The following is a 26,579-nucleotide window of genomic DNA, read 5'->3' as shown; positions in this document are numbered from 1 at the left end:
TGGCTTTCATTCGATTATATCCGGAGCTTGTCTAAGGAATTGGTATAATGCTGCGTTCATTAACAACTACGAAAACGTCATCCCATGTCCAGGAATCCTGACATTGCTGCTGCTGCTGCTGCCTCTCCTGCTGCTGCCTGTTACCACGCCGCTTGGTCCTTGGTTGGTGGGTGATTCTGTAAAGGTTTTCCTCCTCTTCGTTAGAAGAGGAGGTGTAGCAAGGATGCAAAAGAGAAACAATTAGGTAATTTGCGGCAAAGGAAATTGAGATGGTAAATGTTTTACTTTCTGTGGATTTCCACAAAAAAATGTTTATCAGTCCCAGGAATTAGGCATAACCGCTTCACAAAAGGATTCAAATAGATTGAGTTTGTCCCATGCCAATCACACTCATGGAGAGTAACCATCTTCAGCCCTTTTTTCTTTCTGAAAGCGCATTGTCACACAATCAATGGCAACCAAATTCAGCTGTAAAGTGTCTTTTCTAATGTCAAGACTAAAAGGGATGTTAGTGTGTTAAAAGACAAGCAAGCGCAAAATAAAATACTCAAAGTTGCCTCTGGAGTCATGGTCTCTCATCATGCCGGTTTTGATGTGGGGCAGCCTGACTACGTCTGGATGGAAGCTTTCTGAGTGGTAAAGCTGTACAGGCCTAGGGATGAGATGCTTAATGATGGAACTGAACTGATCCTCCGGGGCAAAAGGCTCTTCAGCATCATGGATTAAACACCTCCTCTACCTCCTGCAGTCTAAGTATTGGCAGGGCCTGTGCTGCCTCTAGCCCTCTAAGCTCCCGGTCCCCTCATTGTATTGTTTAGTTCGCCCCAGTCAATATTAAGCTTGGCTAATGTGATCCAGAGGCAGCTGCATGGAGGAGTCCTGGGTATGCGTCCCAAATGTCACCATATTCCTGTGTGGTGCACTACCCCTATGGGTCTTGGTCAAAAGTAGTGTGTAGCTTTTGCACTACATAGGGCATAGGGGTGCCGTTTGGGATGCACACCATGATGATTACCATGACACAGTCATAAGAAGAGGAGGGGTATAATATCATTAAAAATAAATCAGGTGTTGGGAGATTCAGCATGGCAGGGCAGAAAGGGAGGGGGAGGGGAGTTGTAAGACATTCGTTTGGGAGAATTGGTATAATTTCATTAGGGGACCCCAAAGGAACCATTGAAACATTTCCTCTTAGTTAGAATAATTCAATTTATTCTCACACCATAAGCCTCAGTAATGGAAAATAAAATAGTTTGTTTTTACAAATAACTCCACTCCTTTCCTGTTGCAACCTTGGATAACATTTTCCTGGGAAGTCCAATTCCCCATTCGACCATTGCGAAATCCCCTCACATCTCAAACTGTGTTTCTAATACATTAAATTATACACAGACTACCCCTTGCTAGTCAGGAAACTCTTGGGTATGTTGTGGTGGACTGTCATTACAATTGCTTCACGGGAACCTGGTAAAATTATGTTTGTAGTGTAGCTAGCCAAATAGCTGAATTCGCTGTCAGCATGCAGTCAAAGCTATAACCACGTTTGGAGCTAGTGCCCTTAAAATTGTATTCCTGATGTCGACAGCAGATGGAAGTTGTATTTATAACGTTGCTAACTTAGACATTGTTTTGAAATCTTTAACATACATTTTGAGAAAACAAGTTACAGTATATTAAGTAGCTAGTTTTGGTTGTCAATGAGACTGAGATGAGCGCTAACTAATCAGCTGAGCCAGCCAGCAATGTAACAAAAGTTTAATTTCGGACTCGGAAAAATAGGCTCTGCATTTCAGAAATCACAGTGGCAAGTACTCCTGGTACACTGTTCAATTACTTAGACATTTAAACTTTTTTTTTAAAAATAAGACTCTTCAGTTTTTGCCATAGCTCTCAATGGCTTTCATTCGATTATATCCGGAGCTTGTCTAAGGAATTGGTATAATGCTGCGTTCATTAACAACTACGAAAACGTCATCCCATGTCCAGGAATCCTGACATTGCTGCTGCTGCTGCTGCCTCTCCTGCTGCTGCCTGTTACCACGCCGCTTGGTCCTTGGTTGGTGGGTGATTCTGTAAAGGTTTTCCTCCTCTTCGTTAGAAGAGGAGGTGTAGCAAGGATGCAAAAGAGAAACAATTAGGTAATTTGCGGCAAAGGAAATTGAGATGGTAAATGTTTTACTTTCTGTGGATTTCCACAAAAAAATGTTTATCAGTCCCAGGAATTAGGCATAACCGCTTCACAAAAGGATTCAAATAGATTGAGTTTGTCCCATGCCAATCACACTCATGGAGAGTAACCATCTTCAGCCCTTTTTTCTTTCTGAAAGCGCATTGTCACACAATCAATGGCAACCAAATTCAGCTGTAAAGTGTCTTTTCTAATGTCAAGACTAAAAGGGATGTTAGTGTGTTAAAAGACAAGCAAGCGCAAAATAAAATACTCAAAGTTGCCTCTGGAGTCATGGTCTCTCATCATGCCGGTTTTGATGTGGGGCAGCCTGACTACGTCTGGATGGAAGCTTTCTGAGTGGTAAAGCTGTACAGGCCTAGGGATGAGATGCTTAATGATGGAACTGAACTGATCCTCCGGGGCAAAAGGCTCTTCAGCATCATGGATTAAACACCTCCTCTACCTCCTGCAGTCTAAGTATTGGCAGGGCCTGTGCTGCCTCTAGCCCTCTAAGCTCCCGGTCCCCTCATTGTATTGTTTAGTTCGCCCCAGTCAATATTAAGCTTGGCTAATGTGATCCAGAGGCAGCTGCATGGAGGAGTCCTGGGTATGCGTCCCAAATGTCACCATATTCCTGTGTGGTGCACTACCCCTATGGGTCTTGGTCAAAAGTAGTGTGTAGCTTTTGCACTACATAGGGCATAGGGGTGCCGTTTGGGATGCACACCATGATGATTACCATGACACAGTCATAAGAAGAGGAGGGGTATAATATCATTAAAAATAAATCAGGTGTTGGGAGATTCAGCATGGCAGGGCAGAAAGGGAGGGGGGAGGGGGGAGTTGTAAGACATTCGTTTGGGAGAATTGGTATAATTTCATTAGGGGACCCCAAAGGAACCATTGAAACATTTCCTCTTAGTTAGAATAATTCAATTTATTCTCACACCATAAGCCTCAGTAATGGAAAATAAAATAGTTTGTTTTTACAAATAACTCCACTCCTTTCCTGTTGCAACCTTGGATAACATTTTCCTGGGAAGTCCAATTCCCCATTCGACCATTGGCGAAATCCCCTCACATCTCAAACTGTGTTTCTAATACATTAAATTATACACAGACTACCCCTTGCTAGTCAGGAAACTCTTGGGTATGTTGTGGTGGACTGTCATTACAATTGCTTCACGGGAACCTGGTAAAATTATGTTTGTAGTGTAGCTAGCCAAATAGCGCTGAATTCGCTGTCAGCATGCAGTCAAAGCTATAACCACGTTTGGAGCTAGTGCCCTTAAAATTGTATTCCTGATGTCGACAGCAGATGGAAGTTGTATTTATAACGTTGCTAACTTAGACATTGTTTTGAAATCTTTAACATACATTTTGAGAAAACAAGTTACAGTATATTAAGTAGCTAGTTTTGGTTGTCAATGAGACTGAGATGAGCGCTAACTAATCAGCTGAGCCAGCCAGCAATGTAACAAAAGTTTAATTTCGGACTCGGAAAAATAGGCTCTGCATTTCAGAAATCACAGTGGCAAGTACTCCTGGTACACTGTTCAATTACTTAGACATTTAAACTTTTTTTTTTTAAATAAGACTCTTCAGTTTTTGCCATAGCTCTCAATGGCTTTCATTCGATTATATCCGGAGCTTGTCTAAGGAATTGGTATAATGCTGCGTTCATTAACAACTGCGAACTCGGAACTGGGAAATCTCCGACTTCAGTGCGTTCGAAACAACTGGGAACTCTGAAAAAATATGAGGTCAAATCATGACGACAGTGATCTTCAGATCGGAAAGTCGGAGCTCTAGAAAGAGGCCCGAGTTCCTAAATTGGAATCTCAGGTTGGATGACCTGTCAAAACGTTTTTCCCCAGTCGGAGCAAATTTGTTTCCGTGTTCCCAGTCGTTTTAAACGCATTAAAGTTGGAAGTCGGAGATTTCCCAGTTCCCAGTTGTTTTGAACGTGGCAATAGACTTGAAGACAGTTGCTATTCATTGGAACGCAGGTTGCCGGCATTCTGCGGCGGGGCTTAGCGAAGGGTCAATTGAATGATCTGCGAGACTGAATATTCATTTTAGGGAGTTCGGTTAAAATAAGGATATTGCTGTAATAGGCTATAGGGCTGGACAAGCTTTAAATTGAGCAAAGTTATTGGTTTATAAAATGGCCAGGGAGGAATGTTTTGGGATTCTGATTGCTATTGCTCAGTCCATGGTTAATTATTGTTATGGGGGGGTATTCGGAAAACGTGACGATTTGCCCCAGTGCCAACTAATCCCTTTAAACGGTTTGAGACGAGTGACTGTGCTGTCTGCTCGCCAGACTCGGCTTTATCCGTCCTGTCATCTTAACGTCAACCCTCACTCAGCTGGGTCCATCTAGGGGCAACACATCTATGAATAGAATACAGACATTGTTTTGACATTTTATAAGAAAGTAAAATACATTTTGAATGCAGAATCAAAACGTTGTGTTCGGAATGAAAGTCATACAGTTTAGGTGGTCGTTTTTCTTTACTCTCCACATTTAAATATTCGATATGCTAAAAGCCCAGAAGTGCGGTTGTCGCGCAGTGAGGGTCGTATGTCGCTATTGTTCTGGGACTCGAGACATAAACGGTGATTTCAAGGGCCATTGAGCGCGCGATGGATTGTGCCTAAAATCCATTGAGGGGTGGAGGGCATCGATTATTAGGAGAGCGGTGCTACCAGAAGTGGGCTAGTAGTCTACATCTCTGGATGAATAGTCTACATCTCTGAATGAATCGGTCCTTCTTCTCTGTGGTGCTAAAAGTAGTAATTCAGCAGATAATGAATTAGAAAAGCGAAAACAAAGAGAACATACACTAAAGTTGCAAAGGTTATAGCAGTTTTGACTTAAGGGTATTATCCAATTTATTAGGCTGCAGGCAGTGCTTGACTTATGCAAGAGCTCACCAGAGCTGAGTACCGGCATCTCAAATTGTGTACTGTTTGAGCTCCTGTTCCTATGTATTATAGAATATTATCTCAAAAGTATCGCGGAGGTCCTGCACCTACATGTAATGAGTACTGGCAACTATTTTAGTCCAAGTCAAGCACTGTAAACGCAAACTGCAAGAAGCAGGAGATCATTCATATTAGGCAACAAAAAAGCACTGCATACCACGTCTTTTCCACCTCGATAATTGGGTTATATTTGGTAGATACATTTATCAATGAGATTCAAACCTACTTTCACCTATTCGAAAAGACGGCCAAAAATGTGTTGAATTCGTAAACGTGTCCACTATTCTTTCAACCATCTAAAAAGCACAACCAAATTCCAATTGAAAATCAATGTCTACATTTTTCGTTTAGTTGTCACCTAAATGTGTTATCACGGCACAATTCAACCATTTTAAAGCACACTAAAGTTCAAATGAGAATACAATCTAAAATATTTTCTTTAATTATACAACAAGTTAATGTGTTATCATTGTGCTTGATCTAATAGCACAACCAAATGACCTGGATTGCGGTTAGTTGAGATTACATTAAAGTACATTGTGCAAGTGATCAATGCCGTTTGAGATTATGTGCAGATTATTCTAGCAATTGGGAAAATGTCCACAGACAGTCCACAGACATGGGACCCTGAACATGCATTCTTTCTATGATTACATAAGAATACATTTATTAACAGTAACCTCAAAATGTGGCCATGGATGTGTTACTCATTTTAAGGTTGAATAAATACTGTTACATTCGTTTGTAAAATAGTCTTAACTTTAGGCTATTTACTGTCTTACTAAAGTCATATTGAATTGTGTTTCTTGACAAGGCAACCAAATATCAACATTTAAAGGAGATGTATCTACGGCTTGTATAGTTCCATCTGAGCCACTGGCTCAATCCTATTCTTTAACTTTTATTTTCGGTTTAGATGGAGATGTGAATCCAACATATCATTTGTTAACTTGCTAATAGGCTATTTACCATATTGCAAAAGTGATATTGAAATGTGTTTGTTTGTCAACGCAACCAAATATCAACATCTGAAGGAGATGTATCTTCTGCTTGGATAGTTCCATCTGTACCACTGAGTCTGGATTTAATCCAGTTTGTCTACAAATTAATGATTGATGTGTTGGATTCATGTCTCCATTCCAACCAAAATCTAAGTTAAGGAAAATGAAGAAATCAGATGAAATCAAACTTGAAATGTACTTTAAATACAGTTTGATTTGATTTAACCCTATTCTTGTAATGGGTGTGTGTTGGTGGCAGGGAAGTTGGGCGCAGGAGAACGAACTTGGTATAAACAGTCATTTAATAAGTGGTCACAAAACTCCGAAAACCAAAATATACAAAATTTAAAAAGTGGGTAAAAACCCGTCGCACACCAAAACATAACAAACAATCAAACAGTCTCCAACAAGAACATGAGGGGCAACAGAGGGTTAAATACACAACATGTAATTGATGGGATTGGAACCAGGTGTGAAGGAAGACAAGACAAAACCAATGGAAAATGAAAAATGGGTCAGCGATGGCTAGAAGGTCGGTAGCGTCGATCGCCAAACACCGGCCAAACAAGGAGAGGGACCAACTTCAGCGGAAGTCGTGACAGTACCCCCCCACAACTTTTTGGCGCAGCACGGCGCGCTGAAGGTGGACACGAGCGGCGTCCCATGTTTCCTCCGCGCGTCGGAACCAGTCGACCACCGCAGGAGCCTCGGTCTGACTTTGATCCCAAGGAGCCAGAACCGGCTGATACCCCAGTACACACTGGAAGGGAGAGAGATTAGTGGAGGAGTGGCGGAGTGAGTTCTGGGCCATCTCTGCCCAGGGCACGAACGCTGCCCACTCCCTCGGCCGGTCCTGGCAATAAGACTTCAGAAACCTACCCACATCCTGGTTAACTCTCTCCACCTGCCCGTTACTCTCGGGGTGAAAACTCGAGGTAAGGCTGACCAAGACCCCAGAAGTTCCATGAACTCTCTCCAGACCCTCGACGTGAACTGGGGACCCCGATCAGACACTATATCCTCAGGCACCCCGTAGTGCCGGAAGATGTGTGTTAACAGGGCCTCTGCAGTCTGTAGGGCCGTAGGGAGACCAGGCAGAGGGAGTAGATGATAGGACTTAGAAAAACGATCCACAACGACCAAGATCGTGGTCTTACCCTGTGAAGGAGGAAGATCAGTCAGGAAATCTACCGACAGGTGCGACCACGTCCGTTGTGGAACGGGTAAGGGTTGTAACTTACCTCTGGGCAGGTGCCTAGGAACCTTACACTTAGTGCACACCGAGCAGGAGGAAACATAAACCCTCACATCCTTCGTCAAAGTGGGCCACCAGTACTTCCCACTAAGACAGCGCACCGTCCGACCGATCCCAGGATGACCAGAGGAGTGTGACGTGTGGGTGTCATACAGCCGGGACAATACGCCTGCCTTAGCGTTCTGAGAGCCTGGTCTGTAGGAAAGGGAAAGGGTGAAAAACAGGTGAAAAACATGGCCCACCTTGCCTGGCGAGGGTTCAGTCTCCTCGCCGCCCGGATGTACTCCAGATTGCGGTGGTCAGTCCAGATGAGAAAAGGGTGTTTAGCCTCCTCAAACCTATGTCTCCACGCCTTCAAGGCTTTGACGACAGCCAACAGCTCCCGGTCCCCTACATCATAGTTTCGCTCCGCCAGGCTGAGCTTCTTCGAGAAGACGGCACAGGGGCGGAGCTTCGGTGGCGTACCCGAGCGCTGAGAGAGCAAGGCTTCTCAGGAGAACGAACTTGGTATAAACTGAGTCGTTTAATAAGTGCTCACAAAACTCCGAAAACCAAAATATACAAAATAATAAAAGTGGGTAAAAAACCCGTCGCACACCAAAACATAACTTACACATAACATACAATCAAACAATCTCCGACAAGGACATGCGGGGAAACAGAGGCTTAAATACACAACATGTAATTGACGGGATTGGAACCAGGTGTGAAGGAAGACAAGACAAAACCAATGTAAAATGTAAAATGGATCAGCGATGGCTAGAAGGTTGGCGATGTCGACCGCCGAACACCCCCCGAACAAGGAGAGGGACCGACTTCGGCGGAAGTCGTGACAATTCTTTCACTTTTTTGATTGAGATGGAGACGTGAATGCAACATATTTATTATTAGCATGTAGATTCCATTTGAAATCCACCAAAGCTTGAAACCCTTGGACTATATGTATTGTCTATTTTTTTTGTTGAATCCTGGCCTGAATTTAAACAGTAAGACTCGCTGTTGATGACTTCCCAAATGCTATATCCCACTGGTGTAAAGGCTTCTAGGAGTAGTGGGTGGAGGAGTCAGGCGCAGAGAGCAGGGTAGTTCAAAACGTGGATCTTTATTCCAAGAACAGAGTAACGGTCACGCCACACACAAGGGCGCATAAATACCCAGTCCAACAACCAGGACGAAACTGTCCGGAAAAACGGAATCCACAATAATCCACACACCATGAACAGAAAAACAAGCCCGCACAAAAGCCGGCGGGCCTACCGGGTTTAAATAGCCCAAAACAAAACCCAAACAAGAAACCGGTGAAACTAATCAGACAAAACTAACTGAAACAGAAAAGGGGATCGGTGGCAGCTAGTAGGCCGAGGACGACGACCGCCGAGCGCCGCCCGAACAGGAAGAGGCACCATCTTTGGCGGGATTCGTGTAGTTTTGGTTGAGTTGTACATTCATTGTGAAATTAACAAAAAATTTAACCATGTCATTCGTCTTAGGTTAAAAGTTGGGTGAAAAAAAGACAAAATTCCCATAAGTTGTTGACTTTTTGCAAATCAAATTCATTTTCCAGGTTGATTCAACATCATCAAATTGAATTTCTTTGGGGGAAATGACATGGAAGCAATGTTGATTCAACCAGTTTTTGCCCAGAGGGATAGGCCTAAATAGCACCATTGATGATATATGATTGATAAAGTATGTTTATATATATATATATATATTGTTCCTGTTCCCAAGAAAGCTAAGGTAACTGAGCTAAATGACTATCGCCCCAAAGCACTCACTTCCGTCATCATGAAGTGCTTTGAGAGACTAGTCAAGGGCCATATCACCTCCACCCTACCTGACACCCTAGACCAACTCCAATTTTCTTACCGCCCCAATAGGTCCACAGATGACGCAATCACACTGCACACTGCACACTGCCCTAACCCATCTGGACAAGAGGCATACCTATGTAAGAATGCTGTTCATCGACTACAGCTCAGCATTTAACACCATAGTACCCTCCAAACTCGTCATTAAGCTCGAGCCACTGGGTCTCGACCCCGCCCTGTGCAACTGGGTCCTGGACTTCCTGACGGGCCGCCCCCAGGTGGTGAGGGTAGGAAACAACATCTCCACCCCGCTGATCCTTAACACTGGGGCCCCACAAGGGTGCGTTCTGAGCCCTCTCCTGTACTCCCTGTTCACCCACGACTGCGTGGCCACGCACGCCTCCAACTCAATCATCAAGTTTGCAGACAACACTACAGTGGTAGGCTTGATTACCAACAACGACGAGACGGCCTACAGGGAGGAGGTGAGGGCCCTCGGAGTGTGGTGTCAGGAAAATAACCTCATACTTAATGTCAACAAAACAAAGGAGATGATCGTGGACTTCAGGAAACCGCAGAGGGAGCAGCCCCCTATCTACATCGATGGGACAGTAGTGGAGAAGGTGGAAAGTTTTAAGTTCCTCAGTGTACACATCACGGACAAACTGAAATGGTCCACCCACACAGACAGCGTGGTGAAGAAGGCGCAGCAGTGCCTCTTCAACCTAAGGAGGCTGAAGAAATTCCAAAAACACTCGCTAACTTTTAAAGATGCACAATCGAGAGCATCCTGTCGGGGGTCTGCACAACGCATCACCGGGGGCAATCTACCTGCCCTCCAGGACACCTACACTACCCGATGTCACAGGAAGGCCAAAAAGATCATCAAGGACAAAAACCACCCGAGCCACTGCCTGTTCACCCCGCTATCATCCAGAAGGCGAGGTCAGTAAATGTGCATGGGACCGAGAGATTGAAAAACAGCTTCTATCTCAAGGCCATCAGAATGTTAAACAGCCATCGCTAACTTTGAGTGGCTGCTGCCAACATACTGACTCATCTCTAGCCACTTTAATAATTAAAAATGGCATGTAATAAATGTATCACTAGCCACTTTAAACAATACCACTTTATATAATGTTTACATACCCCACATTACTCACCTCATATGTATATACTGTACTCTATACCATCTACTGCATCTTGCCTATGCCGTTCGGCCATTGCTCATCCATATATTTTTATGTACATATTCTTATTCATTCCTTCACACTTGTGTGTATAAGGTAGTTGTTGTGAAATTGTTAGATTACTTGTTAGATATTACTGCACGGTCGGAACTAGAAGCACAAGCATTTCGCTACACTTGCATTAACATCTGCTAATCATGTGTATGTGACAAATACAATTTGATTTGATTTATTTCATTTACTTGGTTGAACCTACACTTTGGAATGGCTTTGATAGCAAGATTTTGAGATTTCTCAACAATTGCTCTCACAATAGCACATGGTAGAAGTCAGTAACACATATCAAAGCTAAGTAGGTCTGGGCTTGGTTAAAACACTGAAAGGATAGCTGTAGATAGATCAACTCTCCAGTAGGAGGTGCTGCCTTAGCCTATTATATTCTTATGGTGGATATTACTTTGAAGATCGACGTTGTTTCAAAGGTACGTCTAGGTTTGTCTGTGTTGAAAATTGGTTACCTTGATGTCCCGTGGTTGAACTTTTACCCTCAAAACAGCAGTTGCAAACTTTGTTCAAAGCCAATGTATTTTCCACATTGATTCCACGTCAACAATACATTGACAAATTACGTTGAAACAACCAGTTTGTGCGCAGTGGGACGTCTTGTTCTGTCATATGGGACTTTTCAAGTGTAGCCTAGTACAGATACAAGTTCCACTCTTGTGAGATCTGGATGAAAAAGACAAGACAGTAATGTGCACAGTGCCATTTTTAATATTACATCAAAACTTTTTTCCCTTCTTTATTTTCTGGAAAAAAACGTGTCTCTGTAGCAAGAGGATACATCAGCTTATCGGAGTAGCTGATTAATACTGATTAAAAATAGCTCTTGATTGTCTTCACACCCAGAGTTAATACTTGGTGGAAACAAGTTTGGCAGCCATGACAGCTGTGAATTACTTTGATTGCGATTCCATCAACTCTTAGGGCAACATGTATCCATTGCTTTTGTCAAAATTGCTCACGTTTAGTACATTTGGTTGGGAATCATTGATGGACAGCAATATTCAAACTTTGTCTCAGATTTTCAATCAAAGTTAAGTCAGGACTGAGACTAGACCGCTCAGGAGCAATCTTGGACAGCCATTCTGGCGTGTCTCTGGCATTAATGACATTGTGTAATTATCCCACTGAACAATTCGTTTTCAAAAGACTGAGGGGGTTTTTCCTCTAACGTTTTACATGGGCTTGGCTCCTTTCATATTTCTTTTGATCCTGACAAACTCCCCAGTGCCTGTTGGAGACAAGCATACCCATGACATGATGCTGCCACCATAATACTTGAAAATACAGATGGTTTACCTCTGTGTTGTGTAATATTGGATTTGACCCAAGCCTGTAGTTTTTAATCTAGGCCAAAATTAATTTATTTGCCATGTTGTCCTTCAGTATTACTTAACAGCCTTATTGCAAACAGAATAGATGATTGAGCTGTTTTTTTTTTACACAGGCTTCCTTCTTTTCACTTTGTGATACTGGCCAGTAATGTGGAGTGAATGCAATGCTCTTGATCCTCTGTTTTTTCAAGTAATGTGGTGGCAGCATCATGTTATGGGTATACTGATCACCAGCAGGGACTGGGGAGTTTCTCAGGATCAAAATAAATATTAAAAAGGTGGAAAGCCCAGATACAATTTTTGCAGAAACCCTGCCTTAGTCTTCTGAATATTACATATCTAATGCCAAAGACACACCAGAATGTTTTTCTAGTAGGTGCTGAGTGCTCCTGAATGGTGCAGTCTCCTGACTTGAAAATCAGACACAAGGTTTGAATATTGCTGTCCATCAATTACTCCCAACTAAATATACTGAGCTTGACTATTTCTTTTCTGGTACTTTTGACCCATTTTTCTTCCTAAGTTCATGATATCCAATTGGTAGTTACAATCTTGTCCCATTGCTGCAACTCCTGTACGGACTCGGGAAAGGCTGCTTCTTGACACACCATTCAGCTGGTGACCGAAGTCAGCGTGCATGTGCCCAGCCACCACAAGGAGTTGCTAGGGCACAATGGGACAAGGACATCCCAGCCGGCCAAATCCTCACCTAACCCGGACAACGCTGGGCCAGCCTGCCAAATCCTCACCTAACCCGGACAACGCTGGGCCAGCCTGCCAAATCCTCACCTAACCCGGACAACGCTGGGCCAGCAGGCCAAATCCTCACCTAACCCGGACAACGCTGGGCCAGCCGGCCAAGCCCTCACCTAACCCGGACAACGCTGGGCCAGCCGGCCAAATCCTCACCTAACCCGGACAACGCTGGGCCAGCCGGCCAAGCCCTCACCTAAGCCGTGCGCCGCCTCATGGGTCTCCCAGGCGTGGCCGGCTGCAAAACAGTCCGGGATCGAACCTTGATCTGTAGTGACGCCTCTAGCCCTAGTGCCTTAGACCGCTGTGCCACTCAGGAGGCCCTGAGCTTGACCAATTTTGACAGAAACAATGGGTATATGTTGCCCTAAGAACTGTGCAAAGTTGGTAGAATCTTATTCAAAATGATTCACAGCCGTAATGGCTGCCGAAGGTGCTTCCACCAAATATTAACTCTGGGATGTGAAGACATACCCAAACAAGAGATCTTTGTTCTTTATTCATTTGAAAATGTTCTATCATTTTTCTTTCACCTTGAAAATGTGGAGTAGGTTGTGTACACTGGTAAGAACAAAAATCTAATTTATTCTGTTGTTAGATTTCATTTCAAGGCAGGAAAATGTAAAGACTGTGCAAGGGGTGTGTTGACTTTTGCTAGGCAGAGTAAGACAATAAGACCATATGTCAGAGTAAGACTAAGCATATTAGTAGTTAGGATATTATTCTGTACATGTCCCATACCCCTCATTGAGTCCATGGGACACTTCCTCACAGTCACATTACATTATCTATGCTCAGTGGTGGAAACAGTACCTAATTGTTATACTGGAGTAAAAGTAAAGAAACATGAATAGAAAATGACTTAAGTAAAAGTGAAAGTCACCCAGTAAAATACTACCAAAAAAAAAACCTTAAGTAAAAATACTTTAAATTAATAACATAAGTACTTTACGTCACTGTCTATGTATGCTAAAGCTGCGGTGACAACTAACTGCCGATTCTTCAAAAAAGAATCCAACCGATACTCTAGCGTCCCCCTCCAACTTTTCCTCTCCAGGAGCACCCCAACGTCCTGGTGCACCAAGTCAGTCCTATAGCTCAGCACTCCCCTATGTGCCACCCCTCTCCCTGCTGAATGCGCCCTATAAGCGACAGATGTTACTAGGGCAACAGTTGGTATTGAGAGGGACAGGCTTAAGGGGCCATCTGTCCAGGGTCAAGGTTTGAAAAGATGAGGCAGAAACAAATGGTGGAGGTGGCACGTTCAGGAAAACCCAACGGCAAGTATTTGGGAGGATAAAAATCAGGAAACATTGTTATTCTGTGGGTTGTTCAATGCGTGCCTTCTTTCAGTCATGATTGCCCCTGGGGAGTTAGGGTCCAGAAATTGTCTCAGAGGCTTCGTTAACACAAGCAGCCCAATCGGATCTTTTTTCTACTGACTGGTCTGTGGACCAATCACACCAGATCTTTTCACAGATCTTTTTTCAGAGCTGATCTGATTGGTCAAAATACCAATTAGTGAACTGAAAGATCAGAATTGGGCTGCCTTTGTAAATGCAGCCAGAGTAGCGGTGCTGATCTAGGATCAGGTCCACCATGTCCATACAATCTTATTAATTATGATGTAAAAAGCTAAACCTATCCTAAAATCAGCAGACCTACTCTAAGTTGCTTTGTAAATATGGGCTGGAGAACTTGGTACATATCTGTGACATAATATTGGAAAACAGGGCTACTCCAGTGTGAAGGCACCACCTTGTGGTAAGAGGCAGTACTGCATAACATTTGAGAAAATACTCCAATTACTTAATTAAAAGGTATAAAATAGAAAAACTTTATTAATTCACACCAAAATATTTACAGATAAGAAAAAAAAACACACTCCTTAATGTCAACTACATTATAGGTGCAGAATCAAACAGCCTTCTCATGTAATCAACTGTTTTCACCACCTCATCTCCATAAATGGCAATCTTCAGATACAAAGTCTTCCTCTGCAACAGTAGAAATGGCATGCGATTGACACGGGTGAACTACAAGTAACACACAGCTTAGGCCTCCATAAGTTAACGGAAATTGGCCCCAACCCTACAGCAAGTATCAAATAGCTTTGTGAACTTAAAGAAAATATATAAAAGCACAACTTTCAGTCAAGGCATGAGTGTACACACAGCAGGAAAACACAGGGGCATTGTGCAACGCGTGTCTATCAAGTATTTGCCTTGAATGAGAAGATGTAGGCGTATATGATGTGTATGACATGGGCATTGTGCAACGCGTGTGACGCTGCAATGTATATGACGTTTATTCTTTACGGTGTGTCTCAGACAATTTTTCCCATTTGGGGACAATACAGTTTCTTATATAGGAAAATGTAAAAAAATATATAGGGTAGGGTTGGTGACTTGCAATGTAGATGTGCAGTCTCTCCTGCTCCAGGTGACTCAGCCACAGTCAGCTCCCCAACCTCTTTCCTTAGGGCCAGGAAGCCACAGTTAGAAGAGCGTTTGATATGCTCGGACCTAATGACACCTGAGAGCGGAGAGAGAAGACAGAGACATGTAGGTCATTAAAGACTCAACTATTATCGCAGCGACAACTCTAATGCACATTTCAAAAGGTGTAGAGTTTCAACTGAACAACAATGGTATTGAATCCAATGTGAATGACGAGGAGGATTTGATGGTGACTCGTACAGTTAGGGCACACAGCAGTAATAACTCCGGGCTCTGGTTCTTCGCGGAAGTGTAAGGACCATACTTACCCTGGGTTGTCCTCAGGCTCCCAGCACTCCAGCTCTCTGAGACAGAAGAAGCAGCAGGCCACATCAGGCTCGTTCTCACTTGGGCCGTGGCCAAACCCTGCCATCTGCGAATAGACTCACTGTCAAGCGACAAAATAGATCTACCATAGGCCTGTGGGTTGGTGCCCATCAGCTGTGGTATCAGTAACGGGTAGTAGGCAGAAACTAGAGCCCAGAGTTTTTCCTGGTCCGGGAAAACTCCTGGCCCTGGAGATAGCCTGTATGAACAACAACATAATCCACAGACCTTTGGTACATTAGGAGAGGAGCTGGAGCTTAAAAGCCCTAAAAAGGCTGAAAGCCTCTGAGTCCATAAAAGAACTTTGCTTTATCTTTATGTATTTTCCATTAAATGTTTGCTCAGCCCACATGCTCACACGCTCAATATATCTAATATAACTATGTATTCATACTATCACTCTCCCATCGCATGGAATGTCCACCGCCCTCATGTCTGCTCAAATGTTTTCTCTGGTTCTTCAGTGATAGACGGAACAGACAAAGTTAACTTTGATTCTTTACAAGTAAAGACCAAAAAACATCCAACCTATTACATGGAATGTCCATGGGCTCCATGATGAAAAAAACAAGTATATGGCTCTTGAACACTTAAAAAGATTGTCAGCTGATGTGGTTTTCCTCCAAGTTACACTTATTTAAAGGAGAAAGCTGTGTTGGAGAGGCCTATGCTGCCACCTACCTTAGCAACAGCAGAGGTGTTCTGATAAATCCCAGCACACGGACCAAGAAGGCTGTTTTCTAATGTTGAATTGTGCCTTACATGGTGAAAAATACACATTGATTTCATTGTATATCCCACCAGGGGCAAATCTGTTGTTTTTTGTTTCGATAGAATTCAAGCTATATTAGATCAAACTATTATTTTAGCAGGCAACCTAAACAATACATTTGATAAGATTGACAGACGTGGCAATAGAAAAGGCTAATTCAATGAGCCTCAAAAAAGGCTGAAAAACGTAATCTCTACAAATAATTTACAGGACACTTGGAGATAACTACAAGAATTGACTACATTAGCCCCCCTCCATAGTGATATCGGATAATTCTCGGGTATCATGACTAATTATACTAACAGAAAATACACATAGTGACAGAATATGTAGAATGAACAGAGTGCATCTTCAAGACCCAAAATGTATTAAATACATACATGACATAATTAAAACCTTTGCCATTACAAATGTAGACATAGAGAGAGAAAAGCCCAACCCCAATATAACTTGGGAACCTTTTAAGGCGGTGCATTAAGGGAATGATAAACTGATATTGAGCAAAAGTTAAATTTGAGTTAGAAATGAAAATAAAAATAAATCACTATGCAAGATAATACAATTTCTGAACTCAAGCAGGGATATGATCTTTTACTTTTGAAGAGAGCCAACAAATACAGGTCAAAATCAAATAAAACCGATTACTTAACGATTAATATACCTGGTGAACATCTCGCAGCCCTCGCCAAACAAATACACGCCAAACCAATTATAATTTTAAAAGACAAAGATACAAATGCATTAATTAGAAACGTGATTAATGACAATTTTAAAATATTCTATGAACATGATCAACAGACAAAAAATAATCACTAAAAACAGAGATCACCCCAAAATAAATATTAGATGCTGTTAAAACAGTATTTACATAAATGACCACACACACGTCACTCAATTCAGTGCTTCCTAGTTCCATGTATCAAACAGTTATTTCAGTTATATTAAAACAAGGAAAATATTAATACATTGTGACAATAAAATAATAACAAAGCTCATAAGCAATATAATGGCAAAAGTCTTACCAGACTTGATATATCAAACAGGCTTTATTAAAAATAGACACTCAAACAAATAAAATCTTCTCCTTTCCCCCTTCTGATGACCAGGTGGCGAATCGCATCTCTGCATGTCTGGCAGACATATCAGTGTGGATGACGGATCACCACCTCAAGCTGAACCTCGGCAAGACGGAGCTGCTCTTCCTCCCGGGGAAGGACTGCCGTTCCATGATCTCGCCATCACGGTTGACAACTCCATTGTGTCCTCCTCCCAGAGCGCTAAGAACCTTGGCGTGATCCTGGACAACACCCTGTCATTCTCAACTAACATCAAGGCGGTGGCCCGTTCTTGTAGGTTCATGCTCTACAACATCCGCAGAGTACGACCCTGCCTCACACAGGAAGCAGCGCAGGTCCTAATCCAGGCACTTGTCATCTCCCGTCTGGATTACTGCAACTCGCTGTTGGCTGGGCTCCCTGCCTGTGCCATTAAACCCCTACAACTCATCCAGAACGCCGCAGCCCGTCTGGTGTTCAACCTTCCCAAGTTCTCTCACGTCACCCCGCTCCTCCGCTCTCTCCACTGGCTTCCAGTTGAAGCTCGCATTTCCCTATTTAACCCTCTGGTTCCCATTATGTTTTGTGCGTGATTGTTTCTTGTTTCGTGTTAGTCTTCTGTGTTATGGTGTGTTTTCCCTGCGTGGTATTTATGGCTGTTTATTTTTCAGAGTAAAGTACGTTATTTCACTCAGTTCTGTGTCCTGCGCCTGACTCCGTCCACACCTCTGCACACTGACACTTGACACCTTTCCTGTTTGCGCTGGCAATTGAACCTCTTACAGAAACAATTAGACAGGACCCAAACGTAACACGTATCAGTATTGGTAAAAAATAATATAAACAAAAACTTCTTTGCAGAAGAATATAACTGACCAATATTGAAAACTCAATGCCCCCCTTGCTAAAAATATTTTCAGTATACTATAAAACATCTCAGGATATAACATTTACATGGATTTTGTTTTTAATAATGGCAATAGGAAAAGGAAAAAGAATAACTCGGCATCTAAAGCTATCCTTTAAGTGCACAACAAAAAATATAAAATACTTAGAATGCCTAAAAGGCTAGGGGTCCCGCTAGCGGGACAACCTCCGGTGAAACTGGAGGGTGCGCAACTCAAATAAATAATCATAACAATTATGGATATTAAACATTTAGGTACATACAAGTGTCTTATATCGGTTAAAAGCTTAAATTCTTGATCTAACTGCACTGTCTGATTTACAATAGGCTTTACAGCGAAAGCATACCATGTGATTGTTTGAAGACATCGCCCCACATCAAATATTTTTCCAGCAGCCGGCCGCGACCGGGAGGTCCGTGGGGCTACGCACAATTGGCCTAGCGTAGTCCGGGTTAAGAAGGGTTTTGGCCGGTAGGGATATCCTTGTCTCATCGTGCACCAGCGACTCCTGTGGCGGGCCGGGCGAAGTGCACACTAACCAAGGTTGCCAGGTGCACGGTGTTTCCTCCGACACATTGGTGCGGCTGGCTTCCGGGTTGGATGCGTTAAGAAGCAGTGCGGCTTGGTTGGGTTGTGTTTCGGAGGACGCATGGCTTTCAACCTTCGTCTCTCTCTCTCTCTCTCTCTCTCTCTATATATACATATATATATATATATATATTCCCCCCCCCCCCCACTGGCACAGGTTTAATAAATTCACAAATAGCAATTAAATATTCATTTACTTTTTGAAAATGTTCCTCTGATTTGTCATCCAAAGGGTCCCAGCTACAATATGTAGTGTTGTTTTGTTAGATAAAATCATTGTTTATATCCCAAAAAGTCAGTTTAGTTGGCGCCATCGATTTGAGTAATCCACTCTTAATCCACTCGTTCAACATGCAGAGAAAGGAATCCAAAAAGCTACCTCTAAACTTTGTTAAAACAAGTCAAAATACATTTCTATTACATTATCAGATATCCTAAAATGTAATTAAACGATAATATTTCATATGGAAAGTAGTATGTTCTATAGGAAAGCAATATTAGCAGGTGCGCGTCCTCTTCGTCGCGCGCGCATACACTGATTTCCAAGTCTGAGTTCCTGTACTAAAATAATTTATTCTTCCTCGTTTTGGGAGAAACAAGCCAGAAACCTTGCACAAAGACTACTGACACCCAGTGGAAGCCATAGGAATTGCTGGGAGCTAGATTACATTTTTTTCCTATACGTTCCATTGAAAGAGCATGGGCTTTTAAAAAAAGAATTCCGGTTGTTTTTTTTACTTTGGATTTTCTCCTACCATATCTATTGTGTTATAGTCTCCTTCATTGTTTTAACATTTCTGCAAACATAAGAGTGTTTTCTTTCCAATGTTACCAATTATATGCATATCCTGGCTTCAGGGCCTGAGCAACAGGCAGTTTACTTTGGGCACGTCAGTCAGGTGGAAATGGAGAAAAATACCCTAGCCTGAAGAAGTTTTAGCTTGGGTCAAACATTTCGGGTAGCCGTCCACAAGCTTCCCACAATAAATTGGGAGAATTTTGGCCCATTCTTCCTGACAGAACTGGTGTAACTGAGTCAAATTTGTAGGCCTCCTTGCTCGCACACGCTTCTTCAGTTCTGCCCACACATTTTCTATAGGATTGAGGTCAGGGCTTTGTGATGGACATTCCAATACCTTGACTTTGTTGTCCTTAAGCCATTTTGCCACAACTTTGGATGTATGCTTGTCCATTTGGAAGACCCATTTGTGACCAAGCATTAACTTGTCTGATGTCTTGAGATGTTGCTTCGATATATCCACATAATTTTCCATCCTCATGGTTTCATCTATTTTGTAAAGCGCACCAATTCCTCCTGCAGCAAAGCACCCCACAACATGATGCTGCCACCCCCGTGCTTCACGGTTGGGATGGTGTTCTTCGGCTTGCAAGCCTCCCCCTTTTTCCTCCAAACATAACGATGGTCATTATGGCCAAATAGTTATATTTTTGTTTCATTGGACCAGAGGACATTACCCCAAAAGTACAATCTTTGTCCCAATGTGCAGCTGCAAACCGTAGTCTGGCTTTTTTTAATGGCAGTTTTGGAAAAGTGACTTTCAGGTTATGTCGATATAGGACTTGTTTTACTGTGGATATAGATACTTTGTACCTGTTTCCTCCAGCATCTTCACAAGGTCCTTTGCTGTTGTTCTGGGATTGATTTGCACTTTTCGCACCAATGTACGTTCATCTCTTGAAGACAGAACGCGTCTGCTTCCTGAGCGGTATCACGGCTGCGTGGTCCCATTGCGTACTATTGTTTGTACAGATGAACGTGGTACTTTCAGGCGTTTGGAAATTGCTCCCAAGGATGGACCAGACTTGTGGAGTCCTACCATTTTTTTCTGAGGTCTTGGCTGATTTATTTGGATTTTCCCATGATGTCCAGCAAAGAGGCACTGAGTTTGAAGGTAGGCCTTGAAATACATCCACAGCTACACCTCCAATTGGCTGAAATGATGTCAATTAGCCTATCAGAAGCTTCTAAAGCCATGTCGCAATTTCTGGAATTTTCCAAGCTGTTTAAAGGCACAGTCAACTTAATGTATGTAAACTTCTGACCCACTGGAATTGTGAAACAGTGAATTATAAGCGAAATAATCTGTCTGTAAACAATTGTTGGAAAAATGACTTGTGTCATCCACAAAGTAGATGTCCTCACCGACTTGCAAAAACTATAGTTTCACAAGAAATTTGTGAAAAACTAGTTTTAATGACTCCAACCTAAGTAAACCTCCAACTTAAACTGTACTTCCATGACAAAATTATAAAGCAATTTTGGACTTACCAATGTAGATATTTTCAAATACATGCAACTTAAAAGTTTCATAACACAAAATGTCCATTAAAATCTTCTGGACATCATAGCAATCTTCAGGGAATCCTATATAAGTCAGAAAATGATATATGATAGGTAAGATATACAAAACCTTGCAGAGAGCCTATCCTACTGACAATCTCTCAGAAACAAATATAAACTGATGTGGAACCAAGACTGATTGGCACAAGATGGAGAGAATGTTGGAATATAAATAACGAAATTACAGTTAACGAACGTTTAAGCTTAATCCAGTATAAACTAATGTACAGAAGACGACGACATTGCTGATGTTTTGAATGACTTCTTTGCTGAGGCATGGACAAGCACCACACCTCTTGTCATCTTCCCCCTGCCCATACCTATAAGGCAGGTTGAGCTGTGCAGCATTGGCCAGATAAAGCAAGCTCTGACCAGACTCAGCCCACGTAGAACGTGTGGGCCTGATGGCATTCCAGCCTGGCTACTAAAATAGCATTCAGAAGATCTAGCCCCTGTCATCAAACACATTGTTAAGAATCTTCTGCTGCATGGACGATTGTCAATGTGTGTCCCATACCTAAAGTGTCAAACCCACGTACAACGAGTGACTGGAGGCCCATCTCTATAACTTCATGTCTCGGAAAAATCCAGGAGAGCTTCATCATGAAAAAAACTAATGCTGACAGTTCTGTCTGTGCATGAATCAGTATGCCTACCTCCCAAAGTCCAGCACTGCTACTGTCAGCCACACACTCCTGGCTGACAGCTGCAGACTCCAGAGAACCAACAATGGCGAGGGTGTTGCTGATGTCCAAAGTGTTTGATCAAGTAGATGACTCAAAGCTCCCAACATCCTCTGTCTGACATTGAGCTGTGTCCAAGGTTACTAGCTTGGCTCCACAGCTAAGAAGGCAGTGGGTGATGGCAAATGGCACGTTTTAGCCCTTGGTCAGAGGTCACCTCTGGTATGCCACACAGGGGCATGGTCTCACCATATGTTTCTCCTTCACATGTCCACCCGAAAAGTTGTCTTCAGGGACACTCTGGACACTGGGTATGAAGACGATGTAGGGCTGTCCCGAGCCAGCATCCTGGTGGACACTTCCATGGGCTTGGATGTAAAGAACCCGGAAGAGTGGGCCACATCAGCAGTCAGTAAGGAAGGCTTCAAAACGCCTGCACATTTTGACTGTTCTTGCCAGAAATGGTCTACCCACTGAAGATCTGGTCAGAGTTTACACTACATTGGTCAGGCCTTGTCTGGAATACGGTGGAGTGCTGTTAGTTGAATGCAACAAAAAGCAGCAGGCCCAACGAGACAGGATGCAGAGGAGGGCCTTGAGGATCATCTCCAGAGATGGAGCAGTCCAACCACAGCTCCCGTAACTGCAGAGCAGGCGAGAGCAGGCTGCAATGCACCTGGTGAAGGACATGCACACTCTTAACCACGCACTGAATGACCTGCTCCCTCCAAAAAGAGGTAACTGCACCACCAGGCTCCTGGGAAACAGTCACAAATCGTGCTATATAACTGCCCATACGAACCACCCGAGAAATTGTACATCTTACATCACATTTTAACATTTCAATTTTCATCATGAAAAATGTACTGTAATGTTTCAAGAGTTATTTATGTCACGTATTATGTGTTATGTATTTTATATCAGTGTTAATGCAATTCTTAGTAATGTAAATTCTGCATTTCTTCAGTTTTATCTGTGAGCAAGAGTAAATAAACTCAAACTCAGAATTTATCATACAATAAAGAAAATCCACAGCTGCAGAGTCATGTCTTAAGTGTAAAACTAACAATGACTCAAAAATCCATGCTTTCTGGGAATGCTATAAAGTCCCAAAGTTATGGGCGGAGTTAGAAAGTTGGCTGTCAGGAGTATCACAATGTACATTTACTTTGAACCCTTCTGTCCGCATATTTCATGGAATATGGGTTGGATGATACTTTTCTTGTCAATCATCTTGAAAAAACATGAATATTTAACTAGAAATAAACTAATCCTCCACCGTTAACACAATGAAAAGGCCAAATGCTTTGTTATCTAAGTGAGTGGGCGATGGAGAGAAACCAAATGGTGTAGTTTGAGGCCATGTTGGCGGAGAGTGATATGGGTGCTGGAGATGGGGTTGGGAGCAGGTAGGTCTGGGCTGGGTGATGTCGTTGATGTTTGTGTGCGTTTGTTTGTATGCTGTTGTTGGTATGTGTATGTCTTGAATTGTAAAAAAATAAAAAAAAATAAAAAAAGATTGGGAACCAAAGTGAGTTTTTTTGGCTGTTTGAGGGTTAACTGTAGGTAAACGTAACAGGAAATGTGCACAATATAAAATGAACTAATAAACTACCTCTACGTGGTGTGGTCAAGGTTAAACTACCTCTACGTGGTGTGGTCAAGGTTAAGTGTGCGTAGGTAATATTGCAACTGGTACAGTATGTGGTACTGTATGCTGTTTGAGGGTTAAGTAACATGGTAACATAGCAGGGGCCACAGTATGTTGTGTGGCTGTATGAACCTACAATTTGTGGTGTGTTGGTACTTCCAGGGAGCCATCACCACACCGTTTATCACCAGAAGCAGAGGGAGGGGTAGGTCAGAGGAGGGTCGAAGAAACCTCACCAGACACCCGACAAAACGAAACCAAATCTAGCACCTGCTTAGCAGTAAATCATAACATACTGTCACAGTGGACACATATATTCATACACAGACCAGCTGGGAAAGGTCTGTCTCAAATGTAATAGTAGTGTTTATGAAATAGTGTTAACTTGTAACGAATTCAATAAAATAGTATAATGTCCAACTCCTATGGAGGACGAGTACACGCCCATGTCTATTATAGCAAATATAGGGTCATCCTTGGGTGTGTCCTAATAATATCTCATTACTGAAGTGTGCACTTGTTCACTACTTTCCACAACTGTAAAAACATTGGATTGGTGGAGGGATGGGCTTGGCATGGGCTAGATTTCTTATACCGGTAATTTCCTTTCAAATCAGTAAAGGGAAGTGAACAAGTGCACACTTTAGGAGGGAGAAGAGATTATTGCGTTCCCTTTCAGTCAGTCAACTTCTGTACAACATACTATAATTATACTGTGGGGAGTCGCACTCTTGCGACTTCAGTTGAAGGATCTACAATTATGCCTGACAAGGCAAATTAAATCCGTTCCTCACCCTGCCTTCCACATTCCCTCGGATTCATTCCACTCTTCACCTCGCTAAAACAAACAACTGAACAACTAGACTGTCTTACATTGCACCAACTAAACCGTCCCATAGTGGACATGGTGTCCTGAATGTTGTACTTGTTCTCATACGTTTTCTAATCGCAATCAATGGGTTATTCTTCAATTTGCTGGTGCAATGAATAAGATGGTTAAGAAAATGACCCGAGACGGCGAAGGCTAAGCTGGGTTCGGGGTCGAGATCATGCCCCCAGTCATGCAGTCATAGCATTTATCTGAAAGATACTCACGATCTACGTGTAGTTTGTCTCTGATTGGAGCACGCTCAGCCAAACCTCGCCCGAACCAGTCCTTGTGTGCATTGCCACGTACTACATACAAAATCCCTGTAAGATGTGTAGGTTTCTTGAGGAAGCTTGGAATTACTGATGGCGACTGGTGGCTGCCTGGGCGTGGGGTATGTGGTGGCTGCCTGGGCGTGGGGTATGTGGTGGCTGCCTGGGAGGGTGGTATGTGGTGGCTGCCTGGGCGGGTGGTATATGGTGGCTGCCTGGGCGGGTGGTATGTGGTGGCTGCCTGGGCGGGTGGTATGTGGTGGCTGCCTGGGCGGGTGGTATATGGTGGCTGCCTGGGCTGGTGGTATGTGGTGGCTGCCTGGGCGGGTGGTATGTGGTGGCTGCCTGGGCGGGTGGTATATGGTGGCTGCCTGGGCGGGTGGTATGTGGTGGCTGCCTGGGCGGGTGGTATGTGGTGGCTGCCTGGGCGGGTGGTATATGGTGGCTGCCTGGGCGGGTGGTATATGGTGGCTGCCTGGGCGGGTGGTATATGGTGGCTGCCTGGGGGTGGTAGTGGTGGCTGCCTGGGCGGGGTGGCTGCCTGGGCGGGTGGTATATGGTGGCTGCCTGGGCGAGTGGTATATGGTGGCTGCCTGGGTGTGGGGTATGTGGTGGCTGCCTGGGTGTGGGGTATGTGGTGGCTGCCTGGGCGTGGGGTATGTGGTGGCTGCCTGGGCGGGTGGTATATGGTGGCTGCCTGGGCGGGTGGTATATGGTGGCTGCCTGGGCGGGTGGTATATGGTGGCTGCCTGGGCGAGTGGTATATGGTGGCTGCCTGGGTGTGGGGTATGTGGTGGCTGCCTGGGTGTGGGGTATGTGGTGGCTGCCTGGGCGTGGGGTATGTGGTGGCTGCCTGGGCGTGGGGTATGTGGTGGCTGCCTGGACGTGGGGTATGTGGTGGCTGCCTGGGCCTGGGGTATGTGGTGGCTGCCTGGACGTGGGGTATGTGGTGGCTGCCTGGACGTGGGGTATGTGGTGGCTGCCTGGAAGTGTGGTATGTGGTGGCTGCCTGGGCGTGGGGTATGTGGTGGCTGCCTGGGCGGATGGTATGTGGTGGCTGCCTGGGCGGGTGGTATATGGTGGCTGCCTGGGCGGGTGGTATATGGTGGCTGCCTGGGCGAGTGGTATATGGTGGCTGCCTGGGTGTGGGGTATGTGGTGGCTGCCTGGGTGTGGGGTATGTGGTGGCTGCCTGGGCGTGGGGTATGTGGTGGCTGCCTGGGCGTGGGGTATGTGGTGGCTGCCTGGACGTGGGGTATGTGGTGGCTGCCTGGGCGTGGGGTATGTGGTGGCTGCCTGGACGTGGGGTATGTGGTGGCTGCCTGGACGTGGGGTATGTGGTGGCTGCCTGGACGTGGGGTATGTGGTAGCTCCTGTGCGTTCTGTCACCGGTTACAGAGGCTACTCGAAAAGAGAGGGTGGCCAGGTTCGGTGGGCACGCTCCGCCACCTGTGTCTACCATTGGTCAAGCACCGCTTGCCTCTCTTCCAAGACTTGTTGATGAAGTGATCTGGTCCTACGTGGACTTTGGAGTCCAGGCTAGCTAAACTAGCATTCCCCTGGCCTTATGGCAACCCCATTCCTATTTTCAGTTCCTGGAGTTGGAGGGAGTGAAGGAAACTGGGTTTGCGTGCCCCTGCGATGAAGAAGCAGTCCCCCGAGCACTTGGCTGGGGTAACCCTTGGAATGCGGGGCCTTGGCACAGATCTGAGTGACTAGTGCACCCCTCAGCAAAAAAATAACTGTGACGACAGTGTCCCAACGTTTGGTAAACGGGGTACTACATCAGCCATTGCCAGAGCCCCCTGTGCCCGTCAAGGGTCCAGGCTTCATTGCTGATTCCTGCCTGTAGCTCACCAGTCCCTATAAGATATCTAGTGATACTGGTTATGGGCTCTATAGGAAATTAGTTGTGGTAGCAGAGTCAAGGGAATAAGCAGGGTTGGACATGACCATGTCATTAGTCAACATGCAGTTCGTATGAGCCCCAAAATGAGCTGTCTGTCTCCAGTTCAATACTTTAGTTCC

The 26,579-nt window shown here is 44.1% G+C and overlaps 1 protein-coding gene across 1 annotated transcript; it reads right to left on the bottom strand.

Annotated features, from left to right (window-relative positions):
- Nucleotides 1-24,639: 24,639 nt before the first annotated feature.
- On the bottom strand, nucleotides 24,640-26,013 carry LOC115101920 (uncharacterized). The gene has a single exon (XM_029621372.2). The coding sequence runs from the start codon at nucleotides 26,011-26,013 to the stop codon at nucleotides 24,640-24,642; it is 1,374 nt and encodes a 457-aa protein (XP_029477232.2).
- Between the last annotated feature and the right edge of the window lie 566 nt (nucleotides 26,014-26,579).

The sequence above is a fragment of the Oncorhynchus nerka genome, linkage group LG20 (assembly GCF_034236695.1).
Source record: "Oncorhynchus nerka isolate Pitt River linkage group LG20, Oner_Uvic_2.0, whole genome shotgun sequence".
Classification (NCBI taxonomy): Eukaryota; Metazoa; Chordata; class Actinopteri; order Salmoniformes; family Salmonidae; genus Oncorhynchus; species Oncorhynchus nerka.
The sequence above is the reverse complement of the archived record's forward strand: the minus strand, read 5'-3'. Positions and strand labels throughout refer to the sequence as shown.

What these genes read in the sequence shown, in the direction of transcription:
- LOC115101920 (XM_029621372.2), bottom strand. Translation starts at nt 26,013, where the DNA reads ATGGTAGACACAGGTGGCGGAGCGTGCCCACCGAACCTGGCCACCCTC.